At 42.2% G+C, this 15,127-nt stretch overlaps 1 protein-coding gene across 1 annotated transcript in view; it reads left to right on the top strand.

The window, feature by feature from the left end:
• The window catches only part of adgrv1 (adhesion G protein-coupled receptor V1), a 101,610-nt gene that overhangs the window by 43,894 nt on the left and 42,589 nt on the right, over positions 1 to 15,127 (top strand). The window contains exons 65-87 of the mRNA XM_035659206.1: positions 103 to 288; positions 400 to 635; positions 827 to 975; positions 1,171 to 1,369; positions 1,548 to 1,767; positions 1,879 to 2,118; positions 2,307 to 2,456; positions 2,597 to 2,817; positions 2,923 to 3,202; positions 3,353 to 3,496; positions 3,999 to 4,170; positions 4,500 to 4,641; positions 4,878 to 5,446; positions 5,558 to 5,821; positions 6,271 to 6,388; positions 6,496 to 6,667; positions 6,835 to 7,077; positions 8,236 to 8,643; positions 9,583 to 9,755; positions 9,905 to 10,151; positions 10,326 to 10,465; positions 11,287 to 11,447; positions 11,679 to 11,779. Of these exons, the coding sequence (XP_035515099.1) occupies positions 103 to 288; positions 400 to 635; positions 827 to 975; positions 1,171 to 1,369; positions 1,548 to 1,767; positions 1,879 to 2,118; positions 2,307 to 2,456; positions 2,597 to 2,817; positions 2,923 to 3,202; positions 3,353 to 3,496; positions 3,999 to 4,170; positions 4,500 to 4,641; positions 4,878 to 5,446; positions 5,558 to 5,821; positions 6,271 to 6,388; positions 6,496 to 6,667; positions 6,835 to 7,077; positions 8,236 to 8,643; positions 9,583 to 9,755; positions 9,905 to 10,151; positions 10,326 to 10,465; positions 11,287 to 11,447; positions 11,679 to 11,779 (4,935 nt within the window). The remainder of the gene's footprint in view (positions 1 to 102; positions 289 to 399; positions 636 to 826; positions 976 to 1,170; positions 1,370 to 1,547; positions 1,768 to 1,878; positions 2,119 to 2,306; positions 2,457 to 2,596; positions 2,818 to 2,922; positions 3,203 to 3,352; positions 3,497 to 3,998; positions 4,171 to 4,499; positions 4,642 to 4,877; positions 5,447 to 5,557; positions 5,822 to 6,270; positions 6,389 to 6,495; positions 6,668 to 6,834; positions 7,078 to 8,235; positions 8,644 to 9,582; positions 9,756 to 9,904; positions 10,152 to 10,325; positions 10,466 to 11,286; positions 11,448 to 11,678; positions 11,780 to 15,127) is intronic.

Raw genomic sequence — 15,127 nt, 5'->3', positions numbered from 1 at the left:
CACTTTTTCACACCACTGTATGGAGACCAGAATGCATTATCATGATGTGTCTTTGTGCGCTTTCCATAAAAAATATCCTTGTCATATCTATCATGACACCAGGCCCTGAATGATGACTTCCCTGAAGAGCGCCGTGAATACCAGCTTACACTGACCTCTGCCACATCTGGACTGGAAATCAGTCCCATAGCCAAGCAATCCAAGATTATCATGGCAGCCAGTGACAACCCCTATGGCCTGTTCTCCTTCACCCAACACCAGATCAGGGTGACCGAGGAAGAGGGAATGGTGAGGTCAACACAATGGATAGAACTAATGAGGTTGTGTGTACAGAGTCACCTGATATAGTGTAGTTACGAACCTAACCCTAAGCTATATGATTTTCTCTCTTTACCGCAGGTGAATGTGACAGTTAATCGCTCTTTAGGCAGACTGGGCAGCGTGTGGGTGACGTACCAAACCTCAGGCAACACAGCGGTTAGTGAAGTGGACTTTGCTCCGGCTTCAGGACGACTACTCTTTACCCCAGACCAGACCTCACAACAGGTCACACTGCATATCCAGGATGACAGTCTTCCAGAGGAGCCTGAGATGTTCTTCCTCAACCTCACTAAAGTGGAGCTAGTCAATGTCAGGTAATGTAACTTGATAAGGTGGAGTAGATTGGTTAGAATGTTTAGAAAATCTTCAACAGGTGGTGAGCGTTATTGTTCAGATAGGCTATTGGAGGGTCATAGTCATGCTTGTCAAAATACAATACAATTGATTGACTGTCAAGGATTTCTTGTCAATGACTCTATATTCTGTGTCTCCCTCTGGTGGTCAGTGATGTAGACTACACAGTGAGGGAGTCAGGTCTTCAGCAGGACCAGCCGCCAGCCGTAGGCAACATTTCTTCTCTTGCTGTGGTCATACTACAAAATGACAATGCTGAGGGCATCCTGGAGATCAGGCAGGACTATGTCAACATTACAGGTAAGGCAAAGGCAAATTGAAGCTGTTCAAATGGGAAATGGGAAATGTTTGAGTGAGGCAAGCGCACAAATGTAACTCAACTGTCATACAACTTTTGTTATGACACAATGTGATACTTTCAATTATCATTTTATGGGAATTTGAAATATTTTCATTTGAAAAGATCTTGTAAAAGTCCTTTTTTCTTTCTTTCAGTTGAGGAGGATGTTGGCACTGTGTTTATCCCAGTGGTGAGGAGGGTGGCTTCATATGGACTCGTCTCAGCTCAGTTCATTTCAAGAGGCCTGAGTGCAACCCCTGACCTCGACTACATCCCGAATAATGGCTCAGTGATGTTTGTCCACGGCCAGAATACCAGCTACATCAATGTCACTATTATAGATGACCTGGACAGGTGAGAGGAGAAATTAATTCCTAAAATATACCGTGTATTTAGCCCACACACACATTTTCTGTGCTGGCTATATCAGTGTATCTTAACTTGGAAAGATATTAAGCACTGAATTAAACTGTAGAAAGAGAAAAAAAGATGTTATTTAATTCCATTTTCACATTGAAACTATCTCCAACAGTGAATATTCAGAGATATTTGAGGTCCTGCTGGTTGGAGCTACAGGGGGAGCAGTTCTAGGCTCTCAACGTGTTGCCAGGGTAACCATCGCCAAAAGCGACTCTCTAAGTGGAGTGGTCCGTTTTCTCAACGAGAGCCTAATCACTGTGATCAACCCTAACTCCACTCTTAGACTAAATCTTGTTCTGGAGAGAGCGGGAGGCCTAGTGGGCAATGCAACGGTATGAGGAACAATCACTTCAGATGTCTCAGCCATGGCTGCTTGCAGTTTACTCCCAGAGGTTTTTCTTCATGCGCATCAACTCATTCAAACTGGTTTTACCTGTTGACAGGTTGCTTGGATCATCCGTGGCCCTAACAGCAGAGAGGTCCTTCCTCCATTCAACACAGACATTAGAGAACCAGTGAACGGGTCCTTCTTCTTCAGGGATGGAGAGGAAGGCACACGCTCCATCGAGCTGCGGATTCTCCCCCATGGGGAGGTGGAGGTGGAAGAAACATTTGTTATAGAGCTCAGCATTCTGTCTGGAGATTTGGATGTTGATACTGAGGCTGGTTCCATAACGCTGAAGGTACTTTATTGTATCATGCCTGCAAGATTGATTTCAACATCATGAATCAGTTAAAATTGTTGGAGGAAGGAATATTAATAATAATAGTTTTGTTGTCCAAAACTTTTTTCTCCTGAAGAAAACTTAATAGGATGCAATTCTCAGTGCCCTGCTCACCCCTACTCTCCTAATGCAATTTTGTCTCACAGATAGAGAAGTTTGGTGACCCAAATGGTATAGTCCAGTTTACTGAGGATGCTCTTCGAGAGCGTGTATACAATGAATCCACAGAAGCAGAGGGCCCATTCAACATTTCCCTGTCAATTACACGCAGAGAGGGTGTCATGGGTAACATCACGGTAAGATTACATCAGTATGCATTTATTTTTTATCAATCATATCCAGTATCACTGCTTAAACTAGCTGAATTTTTAGCTAAATCTGTATTTGTGGCCACTCTTAAAGCGTAAAAACAACCATACTTTCTCTCAAACCTCAGGTGCACTGGCAGATACGGAGTGACTCTGATATAGCCGGTGACTTCCTGGCCTTAGCTGGCTCAGTGATCATCCTGGAAGGCCAAAGGATGGCAGAAATTGTCCTCAGCCTGTTGCCCGATACAGTGCCAGAGCTGGAGGAGCTCTACACTGTCCAGCTCACAGCTGTAGAGGGTGGTGCTACTCTGGATGCCAACCCAAACCTAATCAGAATGCGCATCAGGTTTGTCCTGATGTTCTGTTAAACTAAATAACATATATTGACTTTGACTGGGAAAAAGACTAAAATTAAACTAACCTGAAATGAACCTTCCTCTATCACCCTTAGGGTACGTGCAAATGATGAGCCCCACGGTGTCTTTTCCCTGAGCCCAGAGCAACAGTCTATAGTGGTAGTAGGGTCAGGGTCAGAGGTCACCAGAGCTCTGGTTATGAATGTGACGCGGCTGGCGGGGCTGTTTGGCAATGCTAGCGTGGGCTACAGGATCAGTGGAGGGATAGATGAAGTGATGGACATCGATGAGATACTGGGAGGACAAGCTGAAGGAAGGCTGTTCTTGAGAGAGGGACAGACCTTCGGTACTATCACTGTACCCATCAGCAACCAGGTAAGGATGAGCCTGCTTGTGCAGACATGCTTACAACAATTTAAAAAATCTGTAAATCATTAGAGAGGAACCTTTTTAAACCACCCTAGTTTATGTTGTTTTTAAGCATCCATGTAACACTTGTTTGTTTTCCTGATTTTCTCTATGTAGGTATTTTTGTCAGTGGGTGAGAGCTTCACAGCAGAACTGACTGATGTTTCATTAGTCAGTCCTATCATGGGCTCTCCGCCTCGCCTCCCTCATGAGGCCAACGTTGCTATGGTGACTGTGCCTGAAGAAGCTGCTAGCTCAGAGGTGAGTTGTGGTTGTTGGTTTTTTTGTCTGTTGATATTTATCTTTGAGAGAGAAACTTTTTTTTATAATTGCCCCCTGTGTAGGGCACTAAGGATACAGATCAGTGCCCTTGTTCTTATTGGTTGGGCCTCAGTGCCTTGCTCAAGGACATTTCATTAGGGTGTTTGTTACCTTCCCACATAAACAACATGGATATAAATTTATGAATATGATGCACCTGTTTTCTTTCAGTCAAGGTAGAGTAATTTACACAGGTACTGATAGAAAATAGATCATCATTTTATTCAATTATTTCTCAGGCATCAGAGGACAAACTTGTATGTGCTGCATATATTCCTCTGACCTCTCTCCACAGACTTTAATATAATTTAAAACTTACGTAAAACCCTCATAACTGACTTAGTGCTGAGTCTTTGACTGCTCTGTGAACACTCAAGTGTTTGTTGTCAGGGAGGCAACAAGATAACAGCATTATTAACTGTCTTCTCTCGCATATGTGCAGGTTGGCTTTGCCTCACTAGCTCTGCAGGTTTCAAGTATAGAAACAGGGACATGTGAAGCAAAAGTGACGCGAACAGGGCTATTTGGGAATATCCAAGTGCAGTGGAAAGCTGGGTATTCCTCCGGACAGGCTCCACCTGGGCTCACACTGGGAGCTATTACCCCAAACTCAGGTAAAACACCCAGAGAGAGAAGGATCTCTGAAGCAGTGCAGATTCACACATTATCTCAAACCACTTGCATTATTTTGTTCAAAAGATTTTCATTAAAGTAATACTTGAACAATTTGTCCCTATTTTAAATGTTTAATTGTGTATGCCTTTCTGTTTTATTAGTTGTGAATACTATTTAGTTATGCCTGGACAGCAATGAACAAATCTGAGCATTCATCTATGATATGATGAACTATCCTCAAAGAATATACTTATTATTTTCTTTAGACTACACACTGCAGCAATCTGGTGCTCAACTGTTAGTAATGTGTTTCTTTCTTCATATTCAGGCTCACTGACCCTGGCCCATGGAGAGAGGACAAAAACCATATCGCTGACAGCTGTTGCTGATACATCTGAGACAGCTACTTATGCTATACACCTCGCTGCTGCCACTTCCAGCACTTCTGCAGCCAGTACTGTCAAGCTCAGGTAACGGTTTCACAGAAGTCTGAAGTTGTGATAGAATAAATATGTTTTAACTTGGAAACCTGCTGCATATTACATCTACACATTTTAGTATGTACCACTCATTCAGTTATTTCCTTTGCTAATTACGCTAACACCCTAGGAGACATTTCCCTAATGTCACCATTTGAATCATGAATACAATTTACATATATTTGTCAGTGTCAAATGTAGCCTCACTCTGATGTCTCTGTGCACAGGTCAGGATTTACTGTGGCAGAAGTGGAGCCATTGGGAATTTATCAGTTTGCCCCTGATTCCCGCCAGCTGGTCATTGCAGAGGACATCCAGACTATAACACTGTATGTTCAGAGACTCTACGGTTCTCGTAGCAACAGCACCCGCCTGTCCTATACAACAGTATCAGGCAGCGCAGCAGCTGGAGAGGACTTTATTGCAGTGCCAGACGGCAGTTTGGTTTTTGACTCACCTCGCCAAACCAACACTTCCTTCCGCCTTTCAATACTTGACGACTCCCTTTCAGAGGCAGATGAGTATTTTCACGTCAACCTTACAGATGTTCAAGTACTTACTCCACACTTGGCTTGGGCAGAGACCTCTCCTCGCCTATACCGTCAGCACAGTGTTGCCACTGTCACCATCTTGGCTAGTGATGTGACAGGAGGAGTGCTGAGTATTGGACCTGAACTGGTACAGATACCTGAGGACAGGGATGAGGAGACCCAACAGGAGCAGAGGGTGGTTCTAAGGGTGCGCAGGTCCAACAGTGTGGCTGGGGCTGTGAGCGTTCGGGTCCAAGCTTATGGTGGTGTGTGTTTTGTTGCGCTGCTTTTTTGCTCTATTGCATTATATTATTTTGTAACTCATTGTGATGTTTATGGTTTTGCTTTAAGTTGTGTTGCTGTGCACTTTTATCCAGATGGAAGTACAACACCTCTTCCCTTCACTCTGGAGCCTGTTGGGACCCTCGCAAAGGAGGAGCAGGATTTCCGCTTGGAGTCCACTATAGTGTCCTTTCAGGCTGGTCAGGATGAGACAGAAGTTGTCCTCCTCATCCTGGATGACTCAGAGCCTGAGGGACAGGAAGTATTCTTTATTTACCTCAGTGATCCAGAGGGAGGAGCGCAAATCACAGACAGTCCATATCAGGGCTTTGGAGCTTTTGCCAAGATCACTATCCTGGGTAAAAAATTATGAAAAGATTGTTGTTTGTGTCAATTATAGATTGAAGAAATAAGTAGTATTCATTACTGGTTCACTTGCAGTGTGTTCCAGCAATTAGAAATTATTAAACATATTTATTTGTTGGTATGTATTCTGGGCTCTGTCTTCTTCTGTATATAGCACTAGCTTAACCCCAAGTGTGTCTTTTCGCTCTAATCAAATGGACCTGCAGACATGTGTTTGTTATCTCAATGAGTGATTCAGCTTTCTCCAGTTCCACTAATGCATTAGGTTACTGCTAGTCTCCAGCTGCTATTTTGGGCCTCACTTCTCACATAATTACTGCAGTGGGCAGATTATTTGATTATTCTGCATGATTGAGTACAATAATATATCATTATTAGATTGTGAGGTTATGAAAAAATTAATTTGCATTTTCTTCCTTTATCCTTCCCCGATCCATACCAGGGAGTGACTTCCATAATGGTATTGTAGGGTTTAGTCTTAATTCTCTGATGGGCCAAGTTCTTGATGAGGATTCAGTGAACAGAACTGCTCTCCTCTATCTGCAGAGACAGGAAAACAGGTAACAACCTCTTGGTTAAATATTTAAATTAATAAAATGGAAATGGTTGACACTGACATGTTTTATTGTTTATAGTTATTTATTCTACTCTTTCTCCCCATGTTTAGAGCTTTTGAGGATTTGCAGGTCTTCTGGAGAGTTACCTTCAGCAAGGCAACTCTAACTCTTGTCAACAATGGAGTCAACCTAACCAGACAGCTAGTGCAGACCTCAGGAGCTGTGCTGTGTAGGAGAGGAGAAACAAGCTGTACTCTCACTGTAGAGGTCCTGGATGATGAGGTGAGAAAGAGAGGCAGAGAGGCCCCTGGTGAAAGCTTAGAAAGTGCTACAGACCTAAAATCCACCCAATCCTTCACAATAAGGATAGATTACAAATGTGGTAGAATAATGATTTTCAGAGACAGTGATGCATGAAATAAAACAATTACTCATCTGTGTTGCCCTAGGAACCAGAGTATCAAGCGTGGTTCTTGGTGGAGATTTATCAGGTGGGTAATGGAGCTACCATTAATGAGACCACCCGGTTTGCCAACATCACCTTGGCAGAGAGCGACGATCCACAAGGCCTTGTGTACTTTGCTGTGGGCCATAGACTGCCCATCGCCACCCTGATGACCACAAGGCTCAGTCTCCAAGTCTACAGACAAGCAAGCACAGCCTCAGTCATGTCTGTACAATATCGCACACTGGTAAGTAACAAACAGATGTGGAGTAAACTTTATAAATGGCATACATGCATAAATATGAATACAACTGGGCACAAATCTGCATCGAAAAATATGCACAAATACACACAAACATGCACTGTGCAAGTGCTTGCAATAGTTTGTAATTGGTTGAATTTAACACTGCTATTTGACTTATTGATTGGAAGCATTTCATGTTCATTCAGCTTTGCCTTGGAGGTGTCATTCTGTGTTGTAGGAAATCTCATTTTCAATCTAGGTCAATATGATTACAGCTGAAATAAGATTGTTTTCCCCCAATTGTAACACCTGAATGATGTTTATCTATTTCTGTTTAACCTGGTTTTGCTGATTTGATTTACCACATGTTTTAGCAGATACAAATCTAAAGGTATACTAATCTAATTTGTATCTTTCATAACTTACCTCATTATGTCATGTTCTGCATACTACACAATGAGCACTAATATTGAGATGCACTGCATAATGTGTTTAGTTGAAATGGAGGTCCATTAACTAAACTGTATTAAGTAGTTTTGGGGGGGGTTTTCTGATGGTGGTCCCTTGAAGATTTCAGTCTGCCCTTCAACCAGGTATACTGTTTATATGGTTATATTAGTAATGGTCATGGTTTATTGTTGACGATGTTACAATTTTTCCACCTCAACTTTTAACGTGATGATGCATCATAATTAACTTGGCTACCTGCTGTTCAGAGGCATAAAGTATTCATGGTACTTTTTGATATTGGAGATCAAAGTAAGAGTCTGTCTAATGCACTCAACAAACCTCACTGAGACACCTGACCAGGTCATCTGCTTTCATCTCTCAGAACTAAAGCATGTTGCAAGACAAAAGGTCTGATGCATTACAAAAGCCCTCTCCAGACATTTGATTTACAGTATGCTTTTACACCATAGTCAACTTCATCATCTTCGTGTGTTGCTATTGGAATGCAGACCATGTGGACACTATTTACCAAAGAAGATAGTCTAGAGTTTGTCGGATGTACAGTTGTTTTTGTTGACTGTTTTTGGGTTGCAAGTTTCTGTATTTTTGCCATTGTATTTACATTTTGTGGGTATATTATATGTGTTGATCACGATCAAGATCAAGACTCCATCCAACACAAAACATTTATGTTTTTCTTTCCTGTTTTAGGAGCTCCCCAGAGAGGAGGTGGTGGGTTCTGCTATAATCCGGCCTGCTAAAGCAGGAATGGACTTTCCTAAACAGGAGGGTAGGCTAACCTTCAATGTGGGCCACCAAAACACATCACTGGACATTTACCTCACACCTGACCTGGCATCATCATTGCCTACTCCGAAGCGCTTCCAGGTGGAGCTCTACAATGTTACAGGGGGAGCCAGGGTGCACCCTCAGTTTGGGCTAGCTAATGTGACTCTGGTGTCAAATGCAGCAAGTGAAGCTGTGTGGGTCTTACTGGACCAGTTACATCAGCCTCTTGTCCCAGCGATATTGAACCATGTGCTGCAAGAACTGATCAATAAGGTCACTACACCACTCAATCGTGAGCAGATGGGCGCTGTGCTCGAGGCTCTGGAGAAGGTAAGGGTTTGAGACTGAGGAGGACAAAAGCATTTCCTGTAGACTAGTACAAAAACTTTATTTTTAAGGCCAGTTTTATTCATTCTCATTGAAGCGGGAAGAGCTGATTAAACAATGTGATATAATATAATGTAAACATAACTGTTATATCACAATATCAATATCATGATATAAAACTACATTGGAGTATTTGTTAAAGCTTAATTTCTGTTTGAATTTTTCGAGAAATCATACTAATAATTTTCAAGTAATTTTCACCAGAATGCCCTATCAACATATTTAGTCAAAAATAGCCTTTGTCACAAATAGTAGATAACTGATTTGTATTTCATTTTAAAAATGATTCACTATTGAATCACTACCTCTTAAAGCTTGTGAGTCAGTGTAGTAGTCTGTGTCAGACAGATGTACGCTAAAGGGCATACATCACCTCCACTTCTCTACTCTGACAGATCTGAGGACCAGTTTGTCATCTGAAAAGGTCTCAGTTGTCACTGCGCTGCTCTGATGTAAGAGTCTACATGCAGTTTGCGCTTGCTCAGCCTCCAGACAAGCGGAGACACCACTGTAATTTAATATTGAGTGTGCGGGGGACGGAAGAGAGAGCGGAGACAGCAGAAATGAGTTACACAGCATGAAGATACAGTACGTGGGAGCACAAAGAGAGAAGGGATGGAGACAGTGTAAAAAAAGTGGCAGTAATTCACTATAAAAGCTGCATAACACAGGCCTAAACCAAAGACAGTGACAGTGACAGAGTCAGGGGGAGTGGAAAAGATAAAGACAGCACTCAAACACAGATCACTCACATGGTATATGAGAGGGATAAACTTCCAAAGAATACTAGAGCAAACTGTGTCTCAATGCATTGTCGCTTGACTAATACATAAAAAACTTCTCACCATCCATCTTTTTCTCTCTTTGTTTCCTCTGAGCCAGGTGCTTGCAGAGGCAGAGAGGGTTCCTTTACAGGAAAGTAGTCGCAATTTGACCTATGACCTGTTGTGTGCCTTGGCCAATCCCAGCAGAGTTGACACCCGAGGCCTCAGCCACCTTGCCGGTGTGGCTGAGCGGTTGGCCTTTAGCCTCCTCACGCACAGTCAGTGTGAGATGTGAGTGGCCCTTCTAAAAACAGAGTGAAGAATGGGAGGGAGACGTCCCTCTTTACATTCATTCAAAACAATTACACTTTTAAATATTATTCGCAATAATGTTATCTTGTTTGGCATTCTGAATGTTTTTCTTTGTGTGATTTCTCCAGAAGGGGGACCATCCTGGAAACATGTCCGTATATGACCATCTCTGCCTTCCAATGGTACCCCACACAGATCAATGGACACAAATACAGGGGCCGTAATGCAGACTTCTTCCAGCTCCCAGATACCCTGCTGGCAGTACCAGCATCCTCGACTGCCTACTGTGGCAACCTCAGCCGGATTCAGCTGACCGAGTTTAGAACTGAACACTGGTTTCTCACCAGTGATACAAGCAATGCTCTTAATGGGAAGGTAGGGAAGCGCTGAGATACCTGGACTTCATATTTCCCTCCAATTGTTAATTTTTTTCTTCTTGTTTGACTAAAACAGCAGGTGGCAGTGTTACTCCATTGTAGTCCAAGTATACATGAATTTTTTAGATCACTCCACAGCTGAACTCTCTTCTCTTCTTCTGTTTATATGTAGGTATTCTCAGCCAGCCTCCAGGACAGAGGGTCACGACCCCTAGAAGATGGCAATGAGGTGGTGTATCGTATCCACACCCCTGGTCAGCAAGTTAAACCAGGCCGGTCTGTGTGCCTTCTCTGGAACCAGACCACAGCAAGGTAATCCACTACAGACACACCTATTCGGATGCATGCTTAGCCATTCTAAATAAACTAAATACAAAAAGTTGACACTTGTTTCTCTTCTCAATAATATGACAGTAATTGCTTTGGAGTTACCTGATGGCTGAGATTTATTGTAGTGTATGCTTACTGAAAGATTTTTTGCTTTTACAAATTGTTATTTATGTGTCTGATAGTGTACATATATTCATACCCTGTGCTCAACCATCTGTCATCCTCACACGTTTGCTAAGTGAAGGGCGAAAGTTCAAGTTCAGCCTCTCAGTAAGGCCTCTCTGTGGTCACAGAGGAAGTCACATCTCTCTGTATTAAATCTGCACATTCAGTCCGCTACTCTCTGAATCCTCCCACTCGGAGTCAGTTTGTTGAGGACATTCCTGGGGCGTGGAATGGGACTTGGCCGGAACACGCTGTTACAAGTTAAGAATTGGCAGGTTTGGTTTGGCCGGAACAGCAACTTGGACGATGTAGCCCAGAAAACAAAATGCATGAGAGGGCTGATATGGAGCGAGCAGCAAAGTCACTGACCGGGAGAGGTCAAAGTTGCAGAATGTCTTTCTTGCTGTGAAGAAGGTCAAAATAAAAAGAGAGTATATTATATATTATATATACTCCTGCAAAAAAAATGTTGTGCAACCAAATCCAGTACAATAATGATTGTAGTGTTCTGGTTTGTCATACAGCATGTTTGACAGGTAAAGGTGACAACAGATAACAGTCAAAGAAGCCAAAACACCTGAGAGCAAATTTGACATATTCATAAACATCATCCTCTCTTCTTCTGTCTTCTCCTCTAGCTGGTCATCAGAAGGTCGATACTGCAGGGTTGTGAAAGAGAGTGGGAACTATGTGGAATGTGCCTGCTCCCACTTGTCTATCTACACGGCCTACGCAGAGTTTGCCACTGTTGCATCCTACAATGAGGCCTTCTATGCCTCAGGATTTATCTGCATCTCAGGTATAAAACACGCTCTATGTCTTCATTTGTTTTCCTGTAATTTTTTTGTTTGCACACTGACTGTTTGCCTTCCTCTTGAGCTTTCTGTCTGTGGTGCATTCCTTCCTCAGAGTTGTATCTTCCACATGCATCCCACATTGCTATAAATAGCAACTGTTGATTTATATGAATAATTTTTTTAATTTACCATTAATATTAGTTCTATATCTTCTGTTTTTTCCCCCTCCTCAGGCTTTGCATTGGCCATTATTTCCCACGTGCTGTGCTCCCGTTTCCCCATGTTTGCTGCCAAACTGCTCACTCACATGATGTTGAGCTGCCTTGGAACCCAGGTAATACAGTTCTCCTTAGATCTTGTAAGGTACTACAGCACTTTACTACAAAGGTCCCAATAAGCACTAACACCTACAATTCACAGCTTTTGAAGGCTGCGACCTTTATACTCCCACACCATCTGCATTAGTTTCTTTGGCATTTTCATTTGCTCGTATGTATAGATTCTCTATTTGGCCTTAAATGTTGATGGATGGGAACCTTTGGAAAATTGTATATAGGCATTCATCTCCCTGTGTGTGTGTATGGATCAGTAGCTCACAATGCAAGCTCCTTCACTTTTATCAAATACTGATAGAAACATTACATAACCACACATATACATGCACTCCTTTATATAAAAATATTTTAAACCTTTACTGTGAGTGCACACACATACACACACGTATGCTATTAACCCTTCTTACAAGCCACTAGACATGTCACAGGTATTTTCTTGGAAATGTGCATAGACGTGAACACACATCATCAATTATCATTGGTTGCGTAGTTTGCGGGCCAGCGCGTCCTGACAACGCAACCATGCCCCCCGCACCCTCGCCCATTAAAAACGCAAGCTGTCACATAAGCAATGAGCGAGATAGATATGTGGCTGCAAGTCAGTCTCTCAGCTGGTCCCGACCATGTCTGTGTGTGTATGTGTGTGTGTGTGCATGTGTGTGTGTGCGTGAGCGAGTGCGGGACTGGTAATTTTCCACTGGTCCCCCCTCTCTTTGGTTGACAAACACGAGCCCCTACTGAAGCAGACTGTCGTTGGGGGCTAACCACCTTGGGCTCAACCTGTTTATGGCCCAGGCAGGTGCCCCTGAACCTAAAAGGGTTTTGGATGGAAAATTCCGTCCTGTTCTGTTACTTTGTTGGTACTGTACTGCATGTTAAGGCCTTCTTCCTTGGATGCACACGTGTCTAAGATTGTGCTATAGTTTATCAAATACATGCGTTTGTTTCTGTGGCCTTGTAGTCGAGGCCAGCCAGTGAAGGTCTGCTTGCATCCCTGACTGAAGGCCTTACTGAATGTGCACTCTTAGATGCACCGTCTAAATGGTCACTTGGAACTGCAGGGAATATTTTGGAAGTAATGGTGGGCTCACAGTACAGGATGTGCTAAATTAAAATAGACCAATTGACGTCATTGTCTTCACTTAAGTATCCACTTTATCTTAGATCTGAGATGGCTTGCTAGAAAAAAAAAACATAATTTCCCCTTCATATAAATGCACGGGAGGTAATTTTTTTGCTTCTTTGTCTTATTGCCAAACAAAGAAGTCGGCCAATCAAGAAGACTGAATGTATCTTCCTGACTAACTAACCCTTCATTGTTAAAACATGCATGTACAAGGCCATGTGTGCCGTGGACTTAATTCTATAATGTAATAAATTGTCCTTACTTCAGTCTTGAGCTGAGACAATGTATTTAAAGGTTAAGTATAAGTCAAATTTGCCTCTTTTCAGGACAAAAATCACTTATAAATAAATAATAAAAGCAAATAAAACGAATGTTACCCTTGGGCTTGGGATACAAAATATTCCATTTCACTTCAATCCACATATAAACAGCACTTCTTAAAAGCATCACTGTAAAGTTCAGTTTATATGTTTATATGCTTTTTGATGCATCAATAATTATGCGCAATGTGTGGAAAGTTTGGACATTTTTATATTGGGTCTTATAAGCATGTATTTCCCCAGGAGGGTCTATCTGTCTAATCACAATGTGGTCTGTTGAATCACACTTTGGATTTATCCCAATTTACACGTTGGTAACTGTTGTACTGCACTACATGGTCAGTCCAGTGTTTATAATTGAATTTGGAATGCATTCCAGCTTTATATTTACAGTCAAAGGTAGGCATAAGGCAGCGATTAGTCTGAAATTGATGTAGTAAGAAGGCCAAAGATCTCGGAACTTTGATGGAATAGATGTAATTAGTGACAGAACTGTCTCCTGAACTTGTGGCTCTCAGCCTTGCTCGTGCCTCACCATTGATTTGAACTGTCAGGTCCAACTCCAACCACCTCTGACAGAGAGGGCTCTCCATCTGTGGTGGCTGTGTTGTAATTAGTCACTGACGCTGCCCTCTGTGGGGAGAAAATTAAAGCTGCCAGTTTGATTTATTTCTCTGTGCAACAGCTACAGTCAGCTCGAAAGAACTAGAATAATATCCACCCCTTGGTTAGAGTTCAGAGCAGGTGGAGGAGATTTTAATTGTCTTACTGTCTTCTGACTGTTATCCTTTTCACCTCTGTGGTTTCTAGTTAGGAAATATCACACTAAGGTTGGTATATTTAGCTGTAAAACCAGGAAGGCAACAGGAGCAAGTCTGAGCAAGAGAGGATGAGTGAGCTTGTAAGACAGAAAGAGGAAAACACAGTAACATTTGGCAGACTTAAAAGATTAATTATTTATATATATATTCTAAATAAAATGCATTTAGTTTCTCTTCTTATCTTGCTCTCTATCTCGCTTCTTGATTCCAAACATCAAATATTTTGGCATCCTCATATTTGCTTCTCTTGTCCAAGAATAGATTACAAGACAATAAGCAACAATAGCTCTATTGTCAGGGAACCACCGAAAAAAGGTCACAACAGTGAGAGTGAGATGTTCCATCTCATCCTCAGTGTTCCCAGGCAACTGTGGGCAGTAAAACCAAAAAATCATCAATTTATTGTATATTCATTGCCATGTTAGTTGGTAGGGCCACAGCAATTCGGACGCTTTACTTGCATCGTTAATGTTTCCCTAACTATTGATGGCAACATGACATGTGACTTTTTACAGCTCAGTTAAAGTAGAAAATGTACATCACATTTCTTCAGTCACCTAGTTCAGCATACTACCAGTGTGTTGTAGTTACTTTGTGTCCAAAAGTCTAATATTTACTTCTTAATCTGCTGGGATTTCTTTTGAAAGAATGGGTAAAATACTGTAACTCAAACTGCACAGTATTAGATATACTCTGTAGATAGCTTTAGATAGGTCCAACGGTATTTCAGATATAGAAGCAGGTTGTTGAAGGTGTCGGAGGGTCAAACTGATCTGGTTTTGGTATCAAGACACCCACAGGGTGACAGAGAGCAGCCAATGACAACGATTGTTATACCTCCTACTGCGAGATAATAATGATTTGTCCCATCCACCACCTCAAGGGAGAGTCCTTTCACTGCAAACAATTATGTGTGTGTGTGGTGTGTGTTAGAGAGAGGTTGTGCGGTGACAGTCTCTGGCCAGCAGTTTGTCCTCCCCTCAGCAAGACAACTGAAGATTGTCTCTGTTGAGTGGAAATTTACCCAGTGCATATGTACGATGTAAGTGAGCCTCACCTGGTCATATGTGTGTATGTATG

This window comes from Morone saxatilis, unplaced genomic scaffold (assembly GCF_004916995.1).
Source record: "Morone saxatilis isolate NCDOM2014 unplaced genomic scaffold, NCSU_SB_2.0 Contig16, whole genome shotgun sequence".
In the NCBI taxonomy this organism is placed as follows: domain Eukaryota; kingdom Metazoa; phylum Chordata; class Actinopteri; family Moronidae; genus Morone; species Morone saxatilis.
Note: the sequence above shows the minus strand (reverse complement) of the source record. Positions and strands in the feature narration are given on the sequence as shown.